We start from the raw sequence: 26,520 nt of genomic DNA on the forward strand, positions 1-26,520 counted from the left end.
AAAGATTGAGTTTATCAGAGTTTAGACCTCATTATTTTAGAAATAGGTTAACTGAAATTCAGATACATAAACAAAAATATATACCCTTAATAGTTACTCTCACATTCAGCTAACTTTAAGCTTTGAGTCATCTTACATTTTTAATATCAGAGGAATTAAATAAGAATTTTTCCTCAGAAATACAATTTGAATGTTCATAAAACTGATTGAAAAATCTTATCTTTTGATAATATAGTGGTGAAATGTTAAGACAAAACAAGTTTGTGATTAAATGGAATTAATTTAATTTGATCAGCATACAATGAAAAAATCAACACAAGAAAGAATGATGTATTTGAGAACATTTTTAATAAATAATGTGACAAAATTACTTTTCTGATTATTGGATTTTCAGTATGCAAAATTATGGCTAAAAATAAGAGGCTTCTTACATGAACATAATGAAAACATTAATCACGTGGATTGTTCCCTTAGTTCTGCGCACCCTTTCTATGGAATTCTTTCAAATTATCTAAATGAACACATTTAATTTTTGATGAACACCAGGTTTTTTTGTTGTTCAGTTTTGTTTGGCTTTGCTTTCCAGTGGGATCAGGCTTAATACCTGTATATGAATAAATGTACATTTTTTCTTCAAATAGCACCAATTATAAAGTCAATTAAATTTATATAATGACAAAAAAAGATCATAAAAGTCTACAGTCAGAAGGCATCATTTGGCAATTCAATGCAAGTAATGCCTCTTTTTGAGCTTATAAGGATATCCTGTAGGTTTCAAGATGGGCCACAACAAACTTAAACCATTTTTTCTTTAAGTCCAAGAAAAGTATGAACCATCTGGTTATGGCCCACAATAAAGTATTCACGTAACTTCACCATCTGTCATCATTCAAATATTCCAAATACAAACATAGAGCATTAACAAAACAGGTTAAAAACGCTTCTCAACATTTTTTCAGTAAGACAAAAAAGGTTAATAGTTACAATGGTTTACAAATAAAGTTTAGTGATTGTGCTTTTAAAACCAAAAAAAAAAAAAAGATTAAAAACAGTGCATTACAAAAACAAAAATCAAACAAACTTCCTTAAGTGGCACTTCTGAAAGTTGAACTGACACTACCAGAAGAAATTTAGGCCAGTTAAGATAGGGATGTCCTTACTCAATTGGTCATTAAAAACATCTATTTGTTTGATATGTATTTATAATTGCTTTTTGATTGAAAAATAGAACAAAGTTTTTGCTAGGCTTACTTGTGACAATGACTAGACAACCAGAGATCCAACTGGCTTAGCCCTACTATCCAAAAGTACATTTCCAATAAGAATATAGTTCAATGATTGAAATGAAGACAAAATAAAGTACCACCAGAGGTTGCAAAGAGTGTATATTTACAATGTTTCTACCCCATTCAAATTGTTTGCAGTTCTGTGTTTGCTGTATTTTTATATTCTCCTAGCAATGGGTGGTATGAAAAGACTCATTTTAAAATCATGATAAAATGAAGTATGCTTTAATTTGCATTAGCAATTGGTTATAGAAAGATGATACTTTGAGAGCCCTTGGCATGAGGTTGATTGATCAACTTTGTATATTTGATCAATATTTTGCTATAAACTGGCTTTGTATATAAGCAGTGCAGTGCCATATCTCAGGGGTAAAATGCAAGAGAACTGTCCTGTTCTTTCTTGCTGGCTGATGACTGAAGCAAGACGTCGACACACTTCCTTTGCTGGAAGTGAAAAAGTTCCAAAAGCATGGGGAAGAGAGAGATTCCTCCTAGGATTAAGGATCAAACAATAAAAACAATAAAATTTTCAAAAATGGTATCTCAATAAGAGGAATAAAAACGACAATTTGTACATTCTGATTGCACGGAACATCTTATCTGGCATCGTGTGTCATCAGACATGAGGCTGCTTGAGTGATAGTTTTCACATTAGATCTCGAGAGCCTCTCTGCTTGTCTTCAGCTTTCAGTTTCCTGTTAAGAGATGCATTACTGTTAGACTTCAAAGTAAATCGTAACTGTCTCCTATTTATTTGTGACCATTTATTCCTCCAGTCTACTGTGTTTTTTCACTAATTCGCTGCCATATGGTGATATGCTGGGAAGTGTTCATGCAAACAGATTAATCTGTCACCTTTAATTGGTCTCAATCACAAACAGAACAGCTCCGTGTCAGTACAAACTGTTCAGTGCAGTGTCCGGTATTATGGGGATGCGGCTCTGAGGTCTGAGAAGGGACACCCTAAGTTTTCTAATCTCCTCACCCAACTCAACAACTCCACTTTCACTGGTTTTAAATAGGAGAATTAACTACAGTGACTTCTCATCCTCCTGAAAAATTACTTTTTTTCTTAAAAATAAAAAAATGTGAAAAAATGCTTCTCTAAAATTATTCACAGGAAGAATGTTACCTCTGCACAACCTTCAATTAGACATAATTATTTTCACTTTCTATTATGAAGTTATAGCTTAACAGTCATGTAAGCAGTTAGTTGAGATTAGATGTATTTGTAAAAAGAGTAATGTGTTCTCAACTTACCTTTTACTAAATGGAGAAAGCATAATAAGTTTTAAAAGGTAAAAGATTTTATATGTGAATTTTATGTCTTTCTAAACCATTACATATAGATTCGAATAAGGAGGAAATATTTGACTCAAGAACTTTTCCCCATCTGAGCACATCAGTGTCCCAGGCCAGGGTCCCACATTCACAAGAGGGAAGGTATAAAACAGCCAACCAAATCAGCCAATTTAATCCCGGTGAGAACCGAAAGGTAGATATCATAGGTAGTACACTCTCACTGAAATCATAAAACTATCACCTTGCTGACTTTTTACTAACATTGAATTACTCATATTTCTAGATCAACAGTTTTTATTTCCCATACATATTTCTTATTTGAAAATATGCAAATGAACCTAAAGCCTAGATATGCAAAGAAATTGTTACTGCCATTTAAAATAATAAAATAAATTTCAGGGAAATTTTAAATTCTCAGAACTTTAGTTTCTGGCATGACAGATGTAGAGGATGGAAAAGTCTGTGCTAAAATAGTAACTTTTTTTTTCTTTTTGGTACCAGGGATTGAACTTGCCAGGCAGGTGTGGTGCCACTGAGCTAAATCCCTGGCCCTAAAATAGTAGCATTTCTGTGTAGCGATCAATGCTTCTAACTTTCAAGGCTGAATTAATTGTAGTGTACTATTTGAAAACTTGAGAAAAATTTTAGTTACCTCTAATTCTTCATTATTATCTTCTCCTCTTTCATATCCTCCAAGTACTTGCATTTCTGCAATATTTCTTCGACCTACATTTGCTTGCTCCCTTTGTCTGCTTCCTGATCCTCTTGATGACACTGAGCTTGAGGAACTGGGATCTCTGGGATTATTTGATGTTGGAAAAGTAGGTCTACAGTAAGGTAAAATATCCTCTGTGTAATGAAATACAATAAATGCATGTGAACACTAATGCAGTCATTCACTATATAAAGCATCACTCTCATCTTTCTGTAAATTTGAATGCAAAGCATCAATAATTTTGAGGAATAAATGAAGATACTTATAATCATCATGAATAATACAGTACTGTCTTTTAATATTTAAAATTAATGTTAATATTTCCTTGGTGGTGACTGGGGATTTAGCTTGATCCCTCTTGTGTGTCCATCTCAAACTCACTCAGGACCAAGTTAATAAAGGAGGTAAAACAAATGTGGAGTCAGACTTGATTTCTAGTTTTATCATTCATCATGTAAACTCAGATCATTTTAGGCATTGGTTTCTAGTTCTCAAAACAGATGATAAAAGAATGAATAAGTAGAAAAGCTTCCAGGGTTGACACATAAACAGATGAGATAGTAAAGTTGTTCTATAAACTATAAGTGTTATTATAAAGAATTACTAGAAACCATGTTCAGCTTCCCATAACTAATAAATTGGAGCAAATCCTGAATTCACTCTCCACCTGCTGAAATACCATTCATTTCAACAGCATTTGCTGTGCAGATTTCTGCAACTCAGAAGCCTGCCATCATTGCAAACTTCAAAAACCACAGCGCTGTAATTAATTTCTATTTCCCTGATTTTAATTTCCATACTATTTGAAATTTAGTGCTTTTAGTGACAATGCTTCATTCAATGACTCAATTTCCTCCAGAGCCTGTCTGTGCTACTCTTTAGACACAAACCACACAAGGGGGATCTTCTTCTACATGTTGCCCCCATGTTTCCTTTACCTTGCCTGAATGAAAGCTGATTCTCCCTGAGTGTCCACTGATAGTCTTTCTAGTGGAAGGGAAAGAGGAAGTCTTGTTGTAGCTCACCAATCACTGCTCCTCTACTCTTGCATAAATGTGTTCTATGAATTGAAGCCATCTACTCATGAGGCCAGTTACAGTTCTCCTCAAGGGGCAACCTCTTCACAGTGCTTGGTCTTCAGTAACCTTCACCTTCTATGTCGATTTCACAATACTTTTTCTTCTATTGACTTTAATTTTGTCAGTTTACAGTATGTTGAAATCATCTTGCTAAAACTGTGCCTTAAGCCTGTTCTTCACAGGAGTCCATACCTTCTTTCGCTGCTCATTGCTCAAATACATTTCTTAAAAAACAAGTTGAACTCCGTAATGGTTTTGTAATCCCCATTCATTCCCACTGACATCTCTTAATGCCTACATTATTGCTCTAAAACTGAAAAAGTTGGTAATGTTGACCCAATTTTAGTCTTTTATTTCTCCTAGTGTCTCAGTTTAAACATTAATATTCTCCTAGTTTGTAGTACTCCTTTCTTCCGCACCAATCTTTCATCTTTATTTTATGAAGCACACACACACACACACACACACACACACACACACACACGCATTTCCCCTTCCCCACTCATCCTGTGTGATTTCATCTACTCTCATGAATAATAATCTTTTCTCAAATATACTTGGCATAAGGAAAGACATTCTTGTCCATTTTATGTGTTGATATGTTTCCACCTTGACATATTAACAGGTTATAAGTAGTTTTGGGTGAACGGATGAGTGGCTTTCCCTGCTACTTTCATGATGCTTAACATATATTTGTATTTTCAAATCCCCAAGTCTCTGACTTCTGCAGCCAGCCCAAGGGAACATGTCACACCTGACAGTGTAGCATTGATCTCATTATGCTCAGTCCCTTGAGACTCTATCTCTCTACTCTCTAATATAGCAAACTATGTCACTAATCATTGAGAGCACAAGACAGAAAATGGGAATTATCATTGATTCCCTTCTTACTTTCAAAATCCTTCTTGTCCACTTAGTGTAATTTTGAGCATATTCAAACACACAAGTAAGATCAATTTTGACTTTTAAAAGTTTCTGGATTTTTTTCAGTTACAGTCCCTGCTCTCATACTCTGTGAGTCATTCCTGCATATTCTATAACTCTTGTCTGGGAGTTAGACACATTTAACACAGCTCTGCCTCTTGAGCTATTCACTTTAAACCACATTCATTCATCAGTCCTTCTCTCATATGATCTTCATCCTCTTTGTGACTTAAGCCTTCTTTTACCTCAAGAATAATGTCTTTGCACTTTTATTACCTACAGTCATTGCATTTCTTACAATGTCCTCAGCTCACCTTAAAACTCTTCATGGTGATTTTCCACAAGAACAACCTACCATTTTTCTCCAAGCTAAATTTTACCCATCTTTTAACACTCAGTTTCTTTTTCATTTCTACCAGGAAAGATCAGGAGGCTTTCCCTAACACTGCATCTCCTACAACTCTGGGCTAGCTGCTCCCCTTCCCTTCTTCACTCTCCTCAAGTATCACAGCAAATGGAAGTGATAAGGAAAAAGACAACATCTCTGGCTCAGTCTTCAGGCTGTGCTTCCCTGCACCGAAGGCACTTTGGCTCAGCAATAGTGACGCTACGGAGGCTATGATAAGTTTTCAAATGTAAATTTAAAAATATAAATATTGTCCCTCAGCTCCCTGAAGTCAAGATTCATGCCTACAAAACTCTCAGGATTTAATACAATACTTGAAATAACAACACAGTAGGAGTTTGATAGATGTAGAAATAAACTGAACTGAGGTAAAATGTCAGCAAAAAGATCAGATGTTCAAATCTCCAAGACCACTCTCCTTAATTAAAAGTAACCATTCATTATACATGTAAATCAGCTTGTCTCTTCCATTATAAATAATGTTAAGTTGAACTATGAAGGTGAAAATTACATCAATGCATAGAAAGGATAACTTGACGATATATGTACACAGGGTTTTGGTGCAAATAAAGATCAGAAAAAATAGGACATATAAAATACAACTGGCCAATGTATCTCAGTTCTGTCCTTGTTTCCAGAGTAATGGTTACAGTTTTAATTCTCTGTTAAAAATAACTTTGGAACATAAAGGTACATTACATTTCCTAAAATTGAGTTACGTTTTCTTTCTTTACTCTGATTCCAACACAAAGTTCTTTGTATTTCCTGCTGAAGAATACCACTTATTTTGAGGGAACCAGTTTAGGAGCCAGAGGTTTGTCCATACTTTCTGGCCAGGTATAGAGCTCACAATTTACATGATGATATTCTTCTTATGAATCACTCCTTGAAGCACAGTCACCATGAGCCAAAAGTTCAGAGTTCAGCTTACGTTTGATTTAACTGATAAAAATTAACTAGTAAAAACCAAATAAGGTGGTACATGCCTATAATCCCAGCACTCTGGAAGGGTGAGGCAGGCGGATTCCAAGTTCTAGTCCTGCCTGGGTAATCTAGGAAGACCTAGTTTCAGAATAAAAAAATAAATAAAAAGGTGCTGATGATCTGGCTCAGTGCAAAGGCCCTGAGTTCAAATCCCACTACCACAAAAATAAACAACAAATAAATAAGAGAGTAAAGTTTTCAAACTTTGAGTTATGGCGACCTCACCATGGACTCTGTGGTGACATTTTAAAGATGCCTGTGGGAAATGTGCACTATGCTTTTCACTTGCTGCATTAAAAATTCAGGCTTCAGTCCCAGTACAAAGTGAAACTGCCCTCTGGATTGAAAGGACTCACTGAAGGAACTGACTAGATACTCACAAAAAATAAAATCTTACGAAGATATAAAGGTATAACACAGTGTCCTGAAACTTGGCAGGATTCATTCCCCCGTCACTTTTTCCTACCTCCATCAGTCATCCTCCTTTTCTTGTATCTCTTCCTCTTAAATGGTTTCTCCTACTTCGTCTATATCACACTGCCCATAGTTCAACATTTCCACTGATTTGGCCTTCCTGCCAAACTCTATCCCAGTCTTTCTGCCTCATCCCAACCTTCTGAAAAGTTTTTGCTAACTGCCTCCCTTTTAAGATCTCTATCAGATCAATCTTGTATGGTCTGGCTCCTATTTTGACTGCTGTCCTAAAAAGTTTTTGTTAATATGGCCCATGGATGACACAGTGTGATATATTTTTCCTGATGTGTCAGCACTGAAAGTTTGCCTCTTTAACATTTTATACTCCTTATGAGAGAATTTCCTCATCCGTACTTTCTATGATTTTTCTGCGGGGAGTGGTGGTTGCCCAGGATGGAATTCTAAGTATCAAGCATGTTAGGCAATCCCTCCACCACAGAGCCATGGTCCCTAGGATACTATTTTGAATAGCTTCAGAATCTCCAGGTCTGGTATTATTTGTTCCCTTTACAGAATGTGGATCTTCTGCCCACCATCTGACTATGACGATGCCTGACTGGTGATGACGTCATGTGACATCTCACAAGAGCCTATCTGTTCAGTGAGTGGTACCACTATTCACGAACTTAATTCTTTCCAGAAGTCTGGTCACAAACCAAGTTGGATGAGAACTGAATCAAATTCAGTGGTTAGGCAAAATGTTGATCATGTGGGAGAAACTGATTCAGTTCTTGACCAATTTGGTTTGTAACCAGAATTACAGAAATGATTAAGTTCATGAACCAAAGTACCATTGTATTCATCCCTTCTAACCTCCACTTTTATGTGTAGTTTCAATTTGGCTCTCTGTACTTAAACAAGAATAAGCTAATGGCTACAAATTGGGCTTTTATTTTGCTTTTCTTCCCAGAGGATGGGTGGCCAAATGCTTAAAAACTTATTGTTATTAATATTTGGCTTTTATAATTCGTACACTTATCTCCTCTGTGTTACTGATTATAAAAGCCACTCCCTACTTAAAACCTTTCTCCTCATCTTTAAGACTAGTTCTCCAAATTCTTAATGATTTTCTTTAGTCCTACTTTCTTATCTGCATCTTAATCAATTCAAAACAAATTACTTTTCCCTATAAAACTTATTTTTTTTTCTCTACATTGGTTAGTACAATTGTGTTTCATTAGTCATAAAGGGTTATATAATCAACATTTGAATGACTTTTTTTACCCTATTTCAATTTACACTGTAACATTTCATTTGTTATCAAGTCCTATTGGAGTTGTCTCTGAAATGCCTGTTTTCTCCTTTACAAATTCATACTACTTTAATCCAGAGCTTTTATATTTTATACCTAGATTATTATTGCAACATTCCACCTGACTCCAGTCTCTTCATTCACAGGAGTTAATTTTCTAAATTGCTGATTGTGTTATTTCTCATTCAAAATTATTTTCTGACTTACCGCTATGTCATTAATTTTAAACTCTTTAGAACAGTATCATTGACTTTTCCAATTTAATAGATTTCCTAGTTTTAGCCCTAAGCATCCTATCCTCCAGTCAAACCAGAAACCTTTGTAAACCAAATACACATTTTACACTGTCAATTCTTTTCTCAGCCTATTTCCTTTACCTAAGATTCCTTTACCTACAACTTCTTTGAAGTCATCTATTCTTTTAAAATCCAATTAAAATGACACTTTGATAGGGAAGCATTGTATTTGAAAGAATTGCATTAGAATTATTTGGGCATATGCCTGCCTCTATTATTAGAGAACAAATTTCTTAATTGGCCCTATCCTGTGTGCATCTTTGCTGCTTGAATAAATCGATACCTTGGATGAGATGAGTCTTTGCTGGTGGAAGGTCTCGCTTTACTGCCTTGTTTCCTCGTCCTTTCCCATCATTTTGCTGCTCTTGTGCTTCTCTGGGATCACCTGGATTTGTTCGCATGTCAGCCACTTGTCTTCCATCCAGTACTTCTCTCCCTTTGTAACTGCCTCCTTTTCTATCTGATGATCTGTCTGTTCTAGCTTCTATAGAAGGGAGTTTGGGCACCACTACAGGTCGTACTTCCAGCTGTGCCTTGGATTGGACAGTGGGTGATTTAATAGCAGGCGGTGGCACAGGAGGGGGCGGAAGATCTAAAAAGAAGCATGTAAAATAATGTAAAAGTCTGACACTTACACAATCATCAAAATTTAGTATTATAACTGGATTCACATTCAACTGTGAGACGCTATATTAAATGAATACAACAATTCAAGGCAACCAAAAAGTAAGAAGAAATTTTTAATGTACTCTCACCATCTAGTACGGGATTACTGGATAATAATGTTGGGATACAGAGGTTATCCACTTTTAGGATAGCTAGTATTCTGTGTAAAGCTAAGTACTGTAACTTCTCCTATACCAATCACAACAGAGCTTCCTAACTGAATCTAGAGTAATGTTGCCCATCCCAGATGCATAACCTTACACCTTTAGATGAAGACTTCCAGTTGCTTGATGTGGGCTCTTCAGTTGAGACTTACCTGCCATCTCTACTCTAGCCTAAAATCTTTCTTATTTCATATGCAAGGAAGGTCCACATAAACTTTAAGTTATTTTCCAGTTGCACAACTAGACATGATCAGAACCAGAAAATAATGACCTTAGATTCTTCTGTTTTGGTTTAGTGTTCTTACTTCATTCTGTCACATTTAAAATTCACCATTCTTCCACAGGGTCTCTCCAGATATGCACTGGGATAAATAAAGATTCATTTCTTATTCTATATATAGCTCTATCTATACAGCTACAGTTTATTTAAATTAATAAATAATACAACATATCAGTTTTTTATATTGTAGACATATTTTAAGGGTAAAAACTGTCATAAAATCTGTTATTTAGAAAATGATTCTCTTTAAGCACTAATGTCTTTTAAAATAACTTTACTACACACTCTGGAGATAAAAGAGAGACATGTCTTAGTAATATTTGCTGAATTAGTAGAACAAAATAAGCAGTTGTCTAAGGTTACATTATTCTAGTTGTGGTATGGAGGAGGGAGTTTAAAGGTTTCACTCTAGGATATTCAGGAGTTGTTCTAAAGCTCACATGACGGCATGGAACAATGTTGGTGCCTGTCGAAACAGAGAGTAGATGTGCTTGAGATTAAGGAAGGAAAATCAATATTATTTAATATCAGTGAAATACAGTACAATGGAATAAGAGAAAATCTAAGATGACTTTTTCAGGAGTTAGGTAGATGAGAAAAATGTCATTGAAGGTAAAAAAAAGCGCAGGAATGAGGAAGGAATGTTTGCAATAAAAGAATAAATTTAGTTTTAGAAAAGTAAGGGTAACCTTGGGAATGTTTGGGCTGAGGTATTAAACAGGACTTGAATATAAAATCTGAACTTCAAGAGATATCAAAACCAGAGAAGCAGAGTCACTCAATAGCATTTCTATGTTTTCAGTTGTATTTAGAAATGACAATGTTCTCACATTTGGAGAGTATGTCTTCAAAAAATAAACCAAAAAACATTCACAATACATTGATTAAGTGCTTAGTATTATAAGAATAGTTGAGATTTTAAGTAAAAATATATATTTACATGATAAGAAATTTAAAAGTATGTAAGGATTTAAATTGAAAAGTACAACATCTTGCACCTATATTCATTTCCAAATCTCCAATACTGATTATGCAGAATAGTGAATTTAAATAGATTTGTATGGATCATTCTGAAAATTATTTATGCACATAAAGCAGGGCTGCCAAGTAACATAAATCAAGAAAGCAACATTTAAAGTCAAGGACTATGTGAAATGATCACATCCAGCATTATGTATACTGTGAGTCTAAACATCCATAGGTACCTGATAAAAAGCACCAGACACAAAGATGCAACCTTTGATTTTGCTTTGCTTTGTTTTATTTTGTTTTGTTTGCGTTACTGTGAATGGAACCAGAGGCCATGGTTGGATCAACATCCCCAGACCTTTCTATTTTGAGAAAGTAGCTCTCTGAATTGCCCAGGCCTGACCTCAAAGTCGTGATCCTTGCTCATCAGCTTGCCAAGTAGCTGGGATTACAGATGTGTACACTATACTTGGCCAACATTAAATTTTTATTAACACGAATCAGACTGTATTTTCTTTCCCCTAGACACATAACTATGTCCATTTCTGTATAAATATCAACAGTTCTTTCAAAAAAAATTTTTTTGTGTGATGCTCTATCTTATTTCATTACTACTTAGATAATATCTAGAAAGCAATATTTAGACTGTTTCCAGATATTTTGCCATTATCAACAATGGTTTACTAACACTTAAATATACCAACATGAGAAAGTCTTTATTATAATTGTGCTTTGAAGAGTCTATTATAATGGCCAGTTGAAGATCCTAGAAAGCTACACTTTAGGATTTTTTAATTCTAATATATTTTTTAAATGAATGAACTCTTTTTGTCTTCGGAAAAGACAACTTTTTAAAAATTAATTTTCTTTTGATATTACATTATAAAGCTAAGGCATTGAATGAAGTTCTGGCCTTTGAAAGTCTGAGCTTCCATCTCACTCTTAGCTATTTACTCAGGATCTCATAAAAAGTGACTGAAGTTTTATTTGCAATTACTTGGTGTTGGTTATCACAGCTAAGTATGTTCTAATATCATTTATTGTATACACCATCCACACATTAGCTAATACAATAGCCAACAGCATTAATTTCCCTCTGTTTCTAAAATATTAAGTATTTTGTCTTACAACTTAGATTGTCAGTGTTGTTAGTGCACAAATTTCTTCTTTATACACTACTTCAATGGATTAAAAAAAAACTGTACTTAAAAACCAGTACTATGATGGAAGTCCTCCCTTACCTGATACTGTTGAAAGTTAACTAGAAGAGTTAAAAACAGACTGTAAAACGTGTCCTACAGCCTAGAAATCTAAGGCAGAGTGATTCTAAATTCAGAAGCCAGCAAAGCCAGTTTCTATATACTCTTTTCTGCATTATATGCTTGCAGTAAATATAAACCAGATTGTAATCACAAGCTATTAGGAAAGTTAATGACTGCTAATATCATCAAATCACAGGATACTGGACTTATCAGACATTAAAGCTGATGACTGCCACTGTCATGTCATACAAAGCTTTGGAAATATATACCTGATATTCCATGTAATACTGTCTAGAGCACAAGTTGAAAGGAAAAAAAAAAAAAAAGAACTCAGTGGTGACTTCAAGAATTCTAACTTCCTGTATATAACTGCCATTGTATCCAGCTGACAATTAGAGGGAAATGATAGCAAACTTCATTTCTCATGCAAACAGACTGCCAAATAAATTTTTTAATATGCAATATAAAGTGATTATGAAGTCAAACTCAGAGTTACAGTATAAACAATTATTTATTTCATGTAGTGATAAATAATACTACCATCACCCAATTCATGCTATAAGTAGTTCAGTTTGGATTTAACAATAGAAATTAAGGACCTGTTCTACATATATACATATATATTATTCTCTTTTTTATGCAATCATATCAACACTTCCTCCTCATATTAGCTTTCAAATAGCAAATTATACTGTGTGTAAAGTAAAGCATAAGAACATCTCCATGCAGACAATCCTGCCAGAACAGCATTAACTTACTATAGAGATCCAGCACTCTATTTACTTCAATGCTTTAGGTCTCAAGGCCTTGTAATTAATGATAAATCAAGTTAAAATAATATCATCCCAAAGAGGGTAGTGAATTTATAATTTATGAAAAGTGGGGTTAGAGGAATAACGTGAATTTTGTTTTTCAAATCAAGTATGTAAATGTATTGGAAAGGCTGAAAAGAGGGGGTGGGAAGACTCTATTAGAAAGTCCTAGAAATGCACTTGTGCTTTGCTTTAACTCGATAATACTTTGACTAATAAATATTCATATATTTTAATGCTATCCTCCATCTGGGATCAACTTAAAAGTGGCAAATATGAAATAAATAAGTAATTTGACACTGCCTGTCAGTGTGACTACGGCATGCAGTGCTGTGCTTGGCATCAAGAGTTCCCTGGGTGTTAAGCACTGTGCAGAGAAAGCTATAGCCACAGCGCCATGCACTGGAGAGGGGCTGGTGGGCTGTTATAAGACACACTCTGTGCCCTCAAAATTCATATATACAAATCCCCAGTACCTCAGAATGTAACTGTATTTGGAGTTTTTAAAGAGACAATTATGGCAAAAATGGGCTTACTAGAATGGGCTGTGATCCAATATACTTTATCAGAAGTGGAGATCAGGACACATTTACACTGAGAGAGGACCATGTAAAGACACAGGGAGATGAAAGGCATCTATAAACCAAAAGAAAGAGGCCTCAGAAACAATTAATCTCACTGACACCTTGATTTTGGACTTCTAGCATCTACAACTGTGAGGAAACAGAGCTAGAGCTGCTGTTTAAGTCACTTAGTCTTCAGCACTCTTTCTTTATATTTCAACTTTTTTTTTTTTTTGTACCAGGGATCGAACTCAGGACCTTATGCTTGCAAGGCAGGCACTGTAACCACTGGGCTAAATCCCTAGCCCAGCACTCTTTAAATAACACAACTAGCAACTAATATAGGGCTAAATAACAAGAATTTTCACAAATCACTCTTTATCAGTTCAGATATAGCTACTGTATTCATCTCTACAAAATTTATAAAAATTCTAGCATGTGATTTCACAATTTGAACCAAGTTTACAAAACAGAGATATTATAAACTCAAGACTGATATGTCATATTCTAGATATAGTTCAGATAATAAGTCGATATACTATAATCAGTTTATGCACCATTGTCAATACATGGCTCTTGGAAAAAAAAAGCACAAAGACCTTCTTGCCTTACTAATAGGTTTATTTACATTTTATCAATGGGTAGTTCTTTAAATTCTCCTCCTTCATTGTCTTTTATTTTTACAAAATATTTCTCCTCCTTATACTTTTTGTAAACTTCTAAACAATATACTGTGGGAATCAGAAAATGTTTTCTGAGAAAATGATTTTTGTTTCCATGTCAAAAGTACATGCTTTTAGTGGTGGTGTAGATGTATGTTAGAGCATTAGTCTAGCATGGATAAGGCCAGGGTAGGATCCCAAGCACCAAAAAAATTAACAAATGAAAAAAAGAGAAAAGAAAAGAAAACATGCATTTCTCATATTTGGTTCATTTAAGATATAGCTGTAATTTTGTGACTTTATTTAATCAATATGTATTATGTGATATATGTAAAAGAACATTATTTTGATGTTTTTTCTTTGGCCAAACAGTAAGTATTCAGAGTTAAAATCAAGAAATATCAGTGCAAGTATGATTTAAAGATGTGCAGATGGTTATCAAAGTATTTAAAGAAAGTTAAAGCTACAATTTAAATACAGCTTTCGTCATGTCTCCATTTTATTTATTTTTGTGACTTAAAATAATTATTAGCTTCTAATTACACTAAAACTAACAATTTTTAATAGTCACTTTGTGAAATGAACAGCTAGAATCTAAATGATATTTCAGATCATATATTTTTAATATAAATCTTTAGTATTTCTGAACTTAAAGAAAATAACTTAGGTGTTTCATCGTTCAGTTTAATAGTTATTATTCAAGGATTAGTGATATTATATATATAATTGTTAAACATACTAAAGCACTGCAGAATGCTGAATAATAAATATAGATCATTTTTAAGCACAGCTAACTGTGATGCTATATTCTTTAACTTGGCATGTTTACATTATTTAAAGCATTTCTAGCAGGCATTGCTCAATGCCAGACTCCCCTCCAAACATGCATAAATATGAAGTGGAAAGATCTACACAGAGCTTGAGGCCAGATTTCCCCTCATGTATTCACTTTAAATGTGTTTACATCCAGGCTCAATGTGTAGCCAGTTTTCCAGTGAGAAGCACTCTTCTAGATAATAAAAATTGATAAAACAGCTATAAAACTTGTAAAATGCCATTACAGGGATCCCATCCATGTAAAATGGCTGGTAGGGCTTGGGGATTTACACCTAGTGTCTGTCCCTTCTCAGAGGCAAACATGCACAAAGCCACTGTAATAACCCTTCAAAATCAGATAACATTCTGACAGCTCAGTTTCATTGACAAGAATCCTGGGCAGAAGCCAGGAGGCCCAGGTGCGCTGTGTCATGCCAGTGTTTAATGTGGGCTAATATCAGATAGATGCTAGTGAGAGAAAATACTCAGAGTAGAGTACAGATAATAGCATGGACAACCACTCATTGCAAAATTACTTGTGCTCATCATGCTGTGAGCTTTGTATTAAATTTTTCTGTCAAGTGGCAGGAATCACAGGGAGAAGTACCTCAGAAAACCCTCCTTGTAACCTTGGATAAGGATCTATAATATTAGGCTTTCATATGATAATGGCAAATGATGCCCTTTTTGAAAAATTGCTGACTGGTAATGAAAGTCCTAATCAGATAGTGGTTGCACAGGACCAGGAGGTGGGGAAACCGTGCACGTGACACTCTTCCTCCGTCCCTTTAGCAAATTTAGAAAACCTGACAAGATGGGTGAGTCTGAGAGATTTATCTTACATGAATTTCCACAAAGCCCATGGGGTTGTTTTATAAAATGAGAAGGTGGCGGTTTAATAAATGCTGGGCCACCTGAGGCATTTTCATTAAAGGCTTTCTCTAGACAACATCACAGTGTCTGCATTACCCCCACTTCCCAGGAGAATACTCTGGCTTCCTGTTCAGTAAGAGCGGAAACTGTGTGTGAAGGCATGAAGGTAGATGGTTCACTTTGCCTTTTGGGGCACAGAGTATCTGTGATGCCATTAAGGATTGAATTAATATTCAAACAAGTTTATTCTCTTTTGTTTTATAAAAAATAAAATGAAAGACAAAACAGAGAAACTTTGTAGGATTTATGAATGACTCTGACAGAGGTTTAATCCTGTGCCATTACTTTGGCTATGGTCTTGTCCATGTGTTTGAAACTATAAAATAAACTTCAAAAAATATGAAAGTGACATATTGTTTTGATTTCTTCAAGAGCCAGCTTATTAGAAAACAGAAACAACTGGAGATGCTTGACAAGATGTAGAAATAGGTCACTGCTCCACGTAACATGGAGTTACTGTTAGTGAATTTTTAATGCAATTCCTAAAGTCAATGAACACATTTACTAGTCCTAGTGAGGCAAGGAAAGGGGAGCGAGATTCAGAGATGTTTTCACCCTTTCAATGGACTTACCATCTGGGTAGGGCTCTCTGCGCAGATGTCCTGGCTGGTGTTTTTGTTTCTTGGCTGGTCTGGCTTTCTGCATCACGGCTGCGCTCATGTTGCTGTCTGTAGATACAGGACTTGTGGGCCTAGGGCACTGAGATGCATGAAAATGTCGTCGGCCTGAGGAAACAAAACAGAGCCAGACTCATCAGTGAATTTTAATCATCACAGGAACAGCACAAGCAAAACACTAGAGCTAGAAACCTTCCTAATTTCAAAAAGTGGGTAACTAAAATCTAGCAAACACTGAACTTGTTTTCACTCTGCCTGTACTATGCACTGGAGAAAATACTCTAAAATCCTTTCCAAGCCTTTTCTTTCTTTGTTTTCATTGACTACACTATTTATTCTATTAAAGTTCATGATATCTATTTGCTAAAGAAAAACTTTTCTATTATTTTTTCCAAGTAGTCTAAAAAAATGTTATTCTTAAACAAAAATATTAATTAAATATTTGCATAATATATTCAATGTTTGTTTCTTTCTCAAAAGGGAAAGTCAGTGTCCTTAAGAAATTAATGTTTTAAGAATGAACCATAGGCATTAAACCTCTATTTTAATTAAATACATGCTCTTGGTAGGCTTTAATAGCAAAGTCCTAATACTTTAGTAGCATTCCCAGGTAGCTGGAAATTGACCTTATTTACATTTTAGGCCAGTCAACTATTATTTATATTCATTTCCTATCTTAAGATGCCTGTCAACTCTATATTCTAAAAATGATTCCTCCAAGACTTTTGTGTTCTCTTGGTGGCAAATGGTAGCATTTGGTTGTTTATTTTTGGGGAAACAGTATTCCCATGAAGAGTGGGAACTAAATTTTCTCATCAGACGTGGTGTATTTCATTGCTCTCAAATTCTCTGGCTCTCTTCTGTGGATGATGTATTACAACAGGCACAATTTACTTAATCCATAAAGACAATGAGATTATTGACCCTGTATTGACCTTCATTGTTTTGGTGTCTAGAAATTCCAGTCACAAACCCAGAACTTTCTATTGTACCAGAAGAAATATCAAAGGGACCTCAACACTGTATCTTTTGACTATACACAGGAGCAGCTACATATAGTGAAATCAGCACACTTAAAAATGCTAACGGAAGCATATTAAATAATAGACATTAATGCAGCCAAGTGAGAAGCATTGTGACTGGATTATTCATTTACATTAACTTCAAGTCACATGATAAGCACCATCATTTCCTGAAAAGAACATTGTAATAGGTAGAGGCCAATACATGTTTAGTTCACTATAATTATGAGCCAAATGAAGACCAGAAGTGCCACTAAATTACAATACAATAAAATATTAAACCGAATTCTCTTTAGCTATGATGGAGACTATTACAATTAAAGTTACATATCCATGAAAACAGAGAATTAGGGCTGAGATGAAATCCATTATTCATTCTATTGTGTAAGGCCATCCACCGCTCCTATTCTGAGGCATAAGGTCCTTTACAGATGAATTTTCAGTGTTATTTCTATGTTCGTTGACTTAATGAACTGAAACATACGCTTAATGCAAGCTGAAAGTAGTGATTTGAGATGCTTAATTTCCTGTATTTATTTTTTAGACAAGGGGTTAAAAAATAAGAGGAAATAAGCTATATAAAAATTAGATTCTCTTTATTTATTAAGAAAGATAATTAGGTTTCTATATTTTACTACCTTCAGTAGCTACTGGGGAAGAAAAAATATTTGGCTGAATTTCATGAAATATAGACCTGACTAAAATAACCATACTTTCTATAATAATAAAATTCTTGATAAATAATTTATAGAGATGACTTTATGATATGAATAAGATTTTCTCTGAATATATTTCATACTGAAAAAATAATAACTAATGCAATATCTTAATATAAGATAGAAAACTACCATTGTAATAGTTAATAAACTATGAAAAGTAAAATAACAGGCATCAATTTTAATTTGTTGGGAAGATCTTTTATTTTTCTGAGGTATATCTTTCTTCCTGGCCATATTTTTCTTACTCTACTACCTATATTTTCTCAGCTATCAGAAATTCATACATACATACACTATGGTATGAATGTATTTATATTTATACATACCTTCATTTTACAGAAGTGAAAGTCATGGAATAAATATATTTGAAATTTAAATTATTTTCTTTCTCCTACTGTTTACTTTCTATGGGTAAAAACTGAAAATATGTTCATTAAAAATAGGAAGTAGGGTGAAGTTCAAATAATTCTATAAATTACTTCATTGTTTCAAAATATTTAATGCATATCCTAATTTGTTTTATTTATATAACTAGCTTATTTTGAATCACTGCAAAGCAAGTTTTCTGTTATTATAAGCTTGTTTCTTGTTTTGTAAGTATCATTTTGGTTTATATGTTGTACTCTGTGTAGCTACTAAACACACTGTATATTAACTATTGTTATTCTATAATTTTGTTTCAGGTTTTCATAAAGAAATAGGTTAGTAGCAATGAAATAGGGCAACAGATAAAAATATCTTGATCAATTTTCTCTCTCAATTATTAGATTAAAAATGTAAAACATTAATGCTCAGAAATATATGTTTATTACTAACATATTTATACCTTCCAGTTAGATTAATATGCTAGCTTGGGAAAACATGGAAAAAATGAGTTTAAGAAATAGTACGGCTGAGGATCTAGTCTAAATATCTATTTCTCCTACAGAATTTCCAGTTAAATGGAATAAGAGAACAATAAATTTTGTCATGGTGACTTTCTGGATAAAAATTCGTTATAATACATGTTGCATAATGCAAACTTCATTTGAATGTATTCAGACCTTGAAATTATACTAACTCCTGTAAAACATAAACACACATTTGGATACACATGCATTTATATATTTTCCATGACTATCTTTAAAATGAGGACATTCTTATCACCCACATTAAATACAATTTATTAAATGAAAGCAAAATGAATAACTTTAAAAGTCTTGTCTAGAAAAAGAAAATAACCCAACTAACTCATATTCTTGGACTTCAGTTTCCTTATTCAGTAATAGGGACATTTCATATAGAGCACAGTTCATAGGAGGTAATCAGCACCTAGCAGCTATGCACTGAGTTTTCTTTTCCGGCCTGGGGTGCGCAGCGTGACTCACCAGCAGCATCCTGCATCTGACGTCTCGCCACTTTCAGACCAGCATACTCTGCAGCTGCTGCCACAGCCTGGGCAAAATCAGCATCAGTGAAGAAGGAGCCATCAGAAGAACTAACACTGGAACGGCCGCTGGAAATGTTGTCCTCCTCCGAGGCCGAACCCCAGCCATTGATCATGGACCCAGTGACAGAGCTCTCAAGGTCCCCAACACTCGAGGCAGGGGTCTGCTCAAGCCCCCGTAACAAAAGCCTTCTAGTTTGCATTTTAGCAACTTCCATGTCGGCTTCGTCTTCTTCCTCTTCTGGTGCATCTGTATCCATATCTGAGACAAGGGGTCCTGAAATGTAGCCGTAGGTGTGTGGTGGGGAGATCGGCCGAGGTGGCGGAGGAGGACTCACAGGCTGCCGTCTGAAAGAAGAGGAATAGATAGGAATCGATCAGCTCATCGGGCAAGACACAAAACAATGAAATACCTAAGCAATTTACAAGCATGCTAACTTGATCTTAGCTTCTGCTGAGCTGATTTGTTCGGGGGGTGAGGGGGAGCTCCTGTAAATTAGAGTATGTCTAACATGGACTCATTTTAAGTTGTATGTACCTCACACCTGGGGGCCGTCTTAGACTTCATGTTATTGAAGTTTAATAAAAATAAATGCAATTATTTAAGTTTCTTACTTTTCATCATTTGCATTATGTTCGGCAAAAAAAAGAAAGAAGAAGCAACACTGACTTTGGAAACACATGCCTATTATTTGTGCTAAACAGTTTCTAAGATTTTCAGTAAATTATCAACAATGACAACAGACATCAATCTTGAAACAGTTTGCTCCATATGTATTTGTTCCTTTCCTCTTCCTTTATTGTCTGGCCTACTATTTCATACAAATGAAGCCATTCATCTTGCTATACACAATATAACATTTCATAAGACTAAACAATACACCCGCAACATATGACACCATTTCTTTTATATTTTATTAAACTTTAATAAAAACATCTATGGGACCAATGAGCGGATTTTCTCTGGTTTACTCATTTATGTTTAACTAATGTTTATTAGCTATTTTAAAACTCCATTACTTTTACTGGTATTCTATCATCTGTGTAGCAATTTTCTTAAAGGCATTTTTTCTAATGTCCCGAAATTAGTGAAAAACAAAAGATGAGGACAAATTTAAGTAGTACCCCACAACTAAGTTTGCAGTTGCCAATAACTGGTTTAACAATCTTAACTTGGAGAGAACATCACTAACACTAACCAACAATCATCCAAAGTGATTATAAAATGACTGAGGCAGTAGAGAGCATCCGAACTTGAGCAGAAAGCATAGTCTTGGAAAGACTATCCCCAAGAGAGAAGCATGTCAAGAGAGTAAGTCCTAAGTCAGACTCATGCCTGCCAGAACTGCTTTCTCAGTGGCGCACTGGCCCATGGCTTGCTCAACAGTCTCCATGTGGCACATCTTTAACCTTGCCTGAGATGCCACAATGGCGGACTTTCAGGTAGAAGAACCATGACAACAATTCATCAAATTCTGCACTCCTGATATTTAAAGAGGATAAATTCTACACAAATCTGCTCTCCTGAGAAGCAATGTTGGAAGGCAGCTGAGATTAGAATCTTGTATCTCTACTGGTGACTACTACACTCTGGAAGGCTAGCAGAAATATGGCATGACCAGGAAGTCCACTGCAGAAGGAGATTAAACAGTTTAAGAACTATAAAACTATAAACATAATACAGATGCTCCCCAGGAAGGAGCCCTTCATCAGTGAAGTAACTTATGTAAACAACCTTACCACTACCTTTAAGATAATCATAGAATAAGACAAAACAGAATATTTCTCCTAACAAAGGAGAAAAGAGGCTTTTCATCTATTAGTTTTCCTTTTCCTTTTTTTTTTTTTTTTTTTTTTTTTTTTTTTTTGTACTGGGGATGGAACTTGGGTCCTGTACTTGCGAGGTAAGCAATGGCAACACTGAGCTAAATCTGAGCTCTAGTTCTAGTTTTCCTTCTTCCTTATGTACTTCCTAGAAGAGGCAGGAAATAAAAGGAACTAAAAGCAAAACATGTAGCCTTATTTGACGACAGGATAGCCACAGAGGAGCATCCTGAAAAGGGTGAATGGGAATGCATGGTTAGGTTTTAAATTCACCAGAATGAGTGGGAAATTAAAAGCAAGCAACAAAAGTGCATATTCTGGTCAGCATCTAGGTGAAAACTATACAGGATCAGGTGAAGCTATCTCCTATAGATGGAAAAAAATCAACACAGCAGCCCTTTCTGGGGCAGTATAGCAGTTCTTTGAAGAATAGTATTTTTTGATTTTTATCAAAATGAATGGGATACTTCATAAACTCAATTACTGCAACTGAAACACTGAAAAATAAATGATTATGGAAGCACTGCAGTTAACTCAGTTAATAAGCACTAGCTAAACATATTTTACAATGTTCAATCAATCTTCAAGAATTTCTGAATTACTTTTTAAATTATTATTTTACAATGGGAATAGTGAAATTCAGAATTAAAGATCATGCAAAAGTTCTTGTAATTGATATATTTGAAATTCAGAATTTAAACCCAAATTTCACATTCAAGATTATGACCTTTCTATGAATGGTAACATCACACACACACACACCCATATTTATGATACACAACTGTTTCACAAGTCCATGTATTCAAAACCCAAGAAATGAAAAACAGAATGTTACACCAAAGTATATATATGTGAGATATATATGGGTGTATGTGTGTGTGCATTCATTACACTTTATATGTTTTATGTGTATATATATATATATATATATATATATATATATATATATGCACACACACTTAGATTGTGTATAGGTACATTATTAGCTATAAATGTATATATATATATATTACATGTTTTTGTGTGTACATGTATATACATATAGAGTTCTTTAATATATTATTTTCCATTTCTGGGTGTTTTTTTTTTTGGTATAGGGGATTGAATTTGGGTCCTTATGCTTGAGAGGCAGGTGGTAGAACCACTGAGCTAAATCCCCAGCCCTCTGGGTGGTTTTAAATATGCCTGTGTGTGGCACTAAAAGAAATATGAAAAATGTGTCAAATCTGAAGTTATTTAAAAGATTAAAATGGATAATTGTTTCAATGTGGAGAGTGCTATATGCACAGGAGGAAAACCATTGTTTTATTTGGAATTCAATAAAATAATATGCTTAAAAGTTAATTTACAGTCTTTGTCACCATGCATACACCCACAGTACCACAAAACTTCTCTTTATAAAAACATACAAAACTTTTTAGCCAAAAGAAACTATGTTGACCATCAATAAATGAAATAACAATGGCCAACTTTGCTATGAAAGGATGCCAGCATTGTTATGTTCATATAATTCAGATTCTGTGGAGCAAAAATATCATCACATTAAACAAGGGCTGGCTTTTAACTCTACCGTCCCATGCAAATAAAGAAGACAGAAAAAATTATGCAAACCATCTGTAAATAAGACCATCCCAGGGAATGTGTGATAAACATGTACAGCTTGAAATATGTAACATTTTATTTGAAAACAAAAAGCTATTTTCAAGATTCTGCATTCAAGTGGAACTTGTCGCAAATGAACCTCAACCCTCTGGATTCCTCCCCCTGAGGGGTTTCATCATCTTGTGAAATAATGTACAGTATAGGAATTTGACTCATAACACTCTAGACTCTTATAAAACTGATGCCTTCATAAACATGTTTGAGAGATAAAGGAAGTGATTCAATTAATTTATGAAACCAGGTGTGTATATAGTTCACAGTACCACTTACCAGGTAAAAGACAAAAGGGAAAATACATACTTTTGAGATTTTGTTTTTTCTAAAACCAGTGTAGTTTCAATTCTTTGTGTAGTTAACTCTTACCCAGTTTATAAAAAGACTATGTAATTTTCCATTGCCTTCTTAATTTATTTTCCTCCCAACAATATCACATTTAACTTGTCTATATTAAAAAACCATTTCCTGTTCATATATAAATTATTTTTCACTAGTCAAGATAGTTTTACTAACATTAAATACAACAGTTCCAGACACTTTTAAAAAAACAGTATATGTGAATGTTTAATTATTTTATTTTCATTTTTATTGTATGAAAAAAAGAAGATTCCCATCATGATAGTCACTACTCTGCCTATATTTAGAAAAAAAATGGAGTATCTAAAGTTCATTAGAATAGCAATATTTAGGGCTGGGGATTTAGCTCAGTCATGCCGCCACCTTCCTTGCAAGCACAAGGACCCAAGTTTGATCCCTAGTACCAAAAAAAAAAAAGAGTAATATTTATAATATTAATATAATTTCAATATTCATAATAATGTGTTTGTAAAGATTATCTAATTAACATTCTGATACCATGTTTTATTTCAGTAATTTTTATTAGTATTATAGTATTTATTTATGTCTCTAATTCCTAATGCAAATGCTTAAAAGTAATGTTTTCTTTAAACATTTTCTGAGCACCTACTATTGTATCCATTCTGCTAGTTCTGACACCAAAGAGATGACAAGCAGGAAGAGCTTAGAAAATGTTTTACACTTTTAAGATATGTAAAAATTCAATATTAAGGTATACACACTGAATATAAACTACATATAGGGGCATGGATCATTGCATTTTGCAAAATGTCCATAGCATTGTCTTCCATCCTCAATGATCTTTTGAAATGAGAGCTTGCCACTTTGTCATGCCCTCATGAAGAGAGGGGACTGCACTCTTGAGTCCTCATGGATCTTATGACTGTTTTGACCAAAAGAATGCACATAATTTGTCTGACAACTTCGTCTTCCTGCTTTCTTGGAAGCCAGCTGTAATATGAGAAGTGCCATTATCTGGGACCTTATGGGATGAGAAGCCGAGGTTATGTGGGAAAACCCTAGGATAAGACCCTTTGAAGAAACAGAGAAGCCAAGGGCCACACATATCACACGTGAGTGAAGAAACTAATTAGGAAGGAGATCTTCCACCTGCAATAGCCTAGCTATAGCTGTATGGATCAAAACAAATTACCCTGCTCAATTTTTTCAGAATCTCTAATTTGTGGAATTGTGAATGAAATAAAATGGTTGTTTGTTTTAGGCCACCGAGTTTGAAAACAGTTCGTTAGACAGCAATGAAAACAGGAACCCAGGCCCTGTATTAGGACTTCAGCTTGATAAAAGGGATAGGACTGTAGTCTGAAGGGACCTGTAGCCCGGTACAAGAGGTAAACGATTAATTACAGATGCAGTGATAAGGCAGTAATATCAAGTAGTTACCATGACAGTGGCTGAGCAGGGTGCACACACAGTCCATTGTTGGGAACGAGGAAAACGGGGAATGAGGGTCTGCCATTTAATCATGATCTTCGGGTCATGTAGGTGTAAGCCACAAAAGATAACGCTGTCCCAGGAAGATGGGACACATGTGGAAAGCTATGGAGGTGAGCAAGAACTGTGCTCACTCCAGAAACTAGAAAAACTTGGAGTGAAGAGAACGCAGGGAGTAATGGGGGCACGGGAGTGGGTCAGGAGGAAGGCGCACAGAGGTCACAGCACAAAGATTCTTGACTGCTACATTAAGGGATCTTGCCTTTATTTTAAGGAAAATGAAGCCATTGAGAGATTCATAAGCAGTGGAAAGACTTGATCAGCACTGCCTTTTAGGAAAATGCCTCTACACAATCTATAGCAAGGGCTTAGATTGAAGAAGGGGAAAGGCTAAAGGCAACAAGACCACTTAGCAGAACATTACTATAATGTAGGCAAGAGAAAATGGAGCAAGGAGAGTGCATGTGAGGCTGGAGATATGTGCATCACTCAGAGTGATACCTAAGAAGTAAAAATCTACAGGAGTAAGTACTTGGTTATATGAACCTGAAGCTCTAGAATGAGATCTGTAGAGAAATAGTTATCTATCTCTAGTGAATACATCATCAGGATGATAAGAAAGAGAAGCCATCTGTTGATGGGCTGGGCATTTGAATAGATAAAGGGATTGAAAGAGGCTCCAGTAGGAGGGCAGGAGTAGGGGAAAGGAGACATAAAAAGACTTAAGCTGTGCATCTACTAACTTCCCATGATGAATGTCATCTTAAGGTACTGCAAACGTGTATTGATAAAAATAAAAATTATGCACAGAAACAAAAAAAAAGAACTACACATGAGAAGTCAACATTTCATTTAGGATAAAAGAAGATAGAAACATTAAGTGTCAATGTTAGGGAACGTGTTAAGGAAATCATGTATACATTTAACACAAGATTCCATATTTAAAATTATCAACATAGAAAAAGGCACTGTTCAGAGTAAACAGTAGCTTGTATCAAATCACAAGTACAAAGCAATGTGAGAAGAGGTAGAGAGAAAGACCAAAAAGATCTCTGACAGCACTTAACAGTGACTGTTTCTGACATGGTATTTTCGTTTTCTTCATCAGTATTTTCAAATACCTCTGTAGTAATATCGTACATACAAAATATACATTCATCATAAGAAACATTAACAAGTTCTTCAATTTTTAATAAGCTTCTGAGAACTTTTTATCAGTTTATTAGTGCTATTTGAAGGAATGATCATGAAAACAAAATTAATGATATATTTATCGACTAAAAAGAATAATACGCTACACATAGCAAATTGTAAGTGCAGGTACTTAACAAATTTTTCAATTATATTTGTCCATTTATACAATTGTACATCACCTAAAACAGTGGAAAATAGGTTATATCCAAATCTTACTGTGGTTCCCCATTCCGGTGATAATATATTAAATAAAACTCTGGTGGAAGCCAAAGAGATGGGTGAACAATGAGTTCTGTCTTCAAAGAGAATTACATTTAAATGAAGAGACAGAGACGCAAATGGAAAATGTCACATGAAAAACTTGTTAGCATGTTGCATGGGTGTGCAAAACCTTCTGAGGAATGA

General features: G+C 34.7%; 1 protein-coding gene across 11 annotated transcripts in view; it reads right to left on the bottom strand.

Annotated features, from left to right (window-relative positions):
- Positions 1 to 353: 353 nt before the first annotated feature.
- The window catches only part of Robo1 (roundabout guidance receptor 1), a 744,872-nt gene continuing 718,705 nt past the window's right edge, over positions 354 to 26,520 (bottom strand). For all 11 annotated transcript variants that reach the window (XM_033768167.1, XM_033768168.1, XM_033768171.1 and 8 more), the window contains 5 exons: positions 19,571 to 19,977; positions 16,418 to 16,570; positions 9,002 to 9,310; positions 3,241 to 3,437; positions 354 to 1,981 (listed from right to left, as the gene is read on the bottom strand). In XM_033768167.1, coding sequence (XP_033624058.1) covers positions 1,967 to 1,981; positions 3,241 to 3,437; positions 9,002 to 9,310; positions 16,418 to 16,570; positions 19,571 to 19,977 — 1,081 coding nt within the window. In that variant the 3' untranslated portion in view covers positions 354 to 1,966. The remainder of the gene's footprint in view (positions 1,982 to 3,240; positions 3,438 to 9,001; positions 9,311 to 16,417; positions 16,571 to 19,570; positions 19,978 to 26,520) is intronic.

This window comes from Fukomys damarensis, unplaced genomic scaffold (genome assembly GCF_012274545.1).
Source record: "Fukomys damarensis isolate Sample0158 unplaced genomic scaffold, DMR_v1.0_HiC HiC_scaffold_24, whole genome shotgun sequence".
NCBI classification, from domain to species: Eukaryota; Metazoa; Chordata; class Mammalia; order Rodentia; family Bathyergidae; genus Fukomys; species Fukomys damarensis.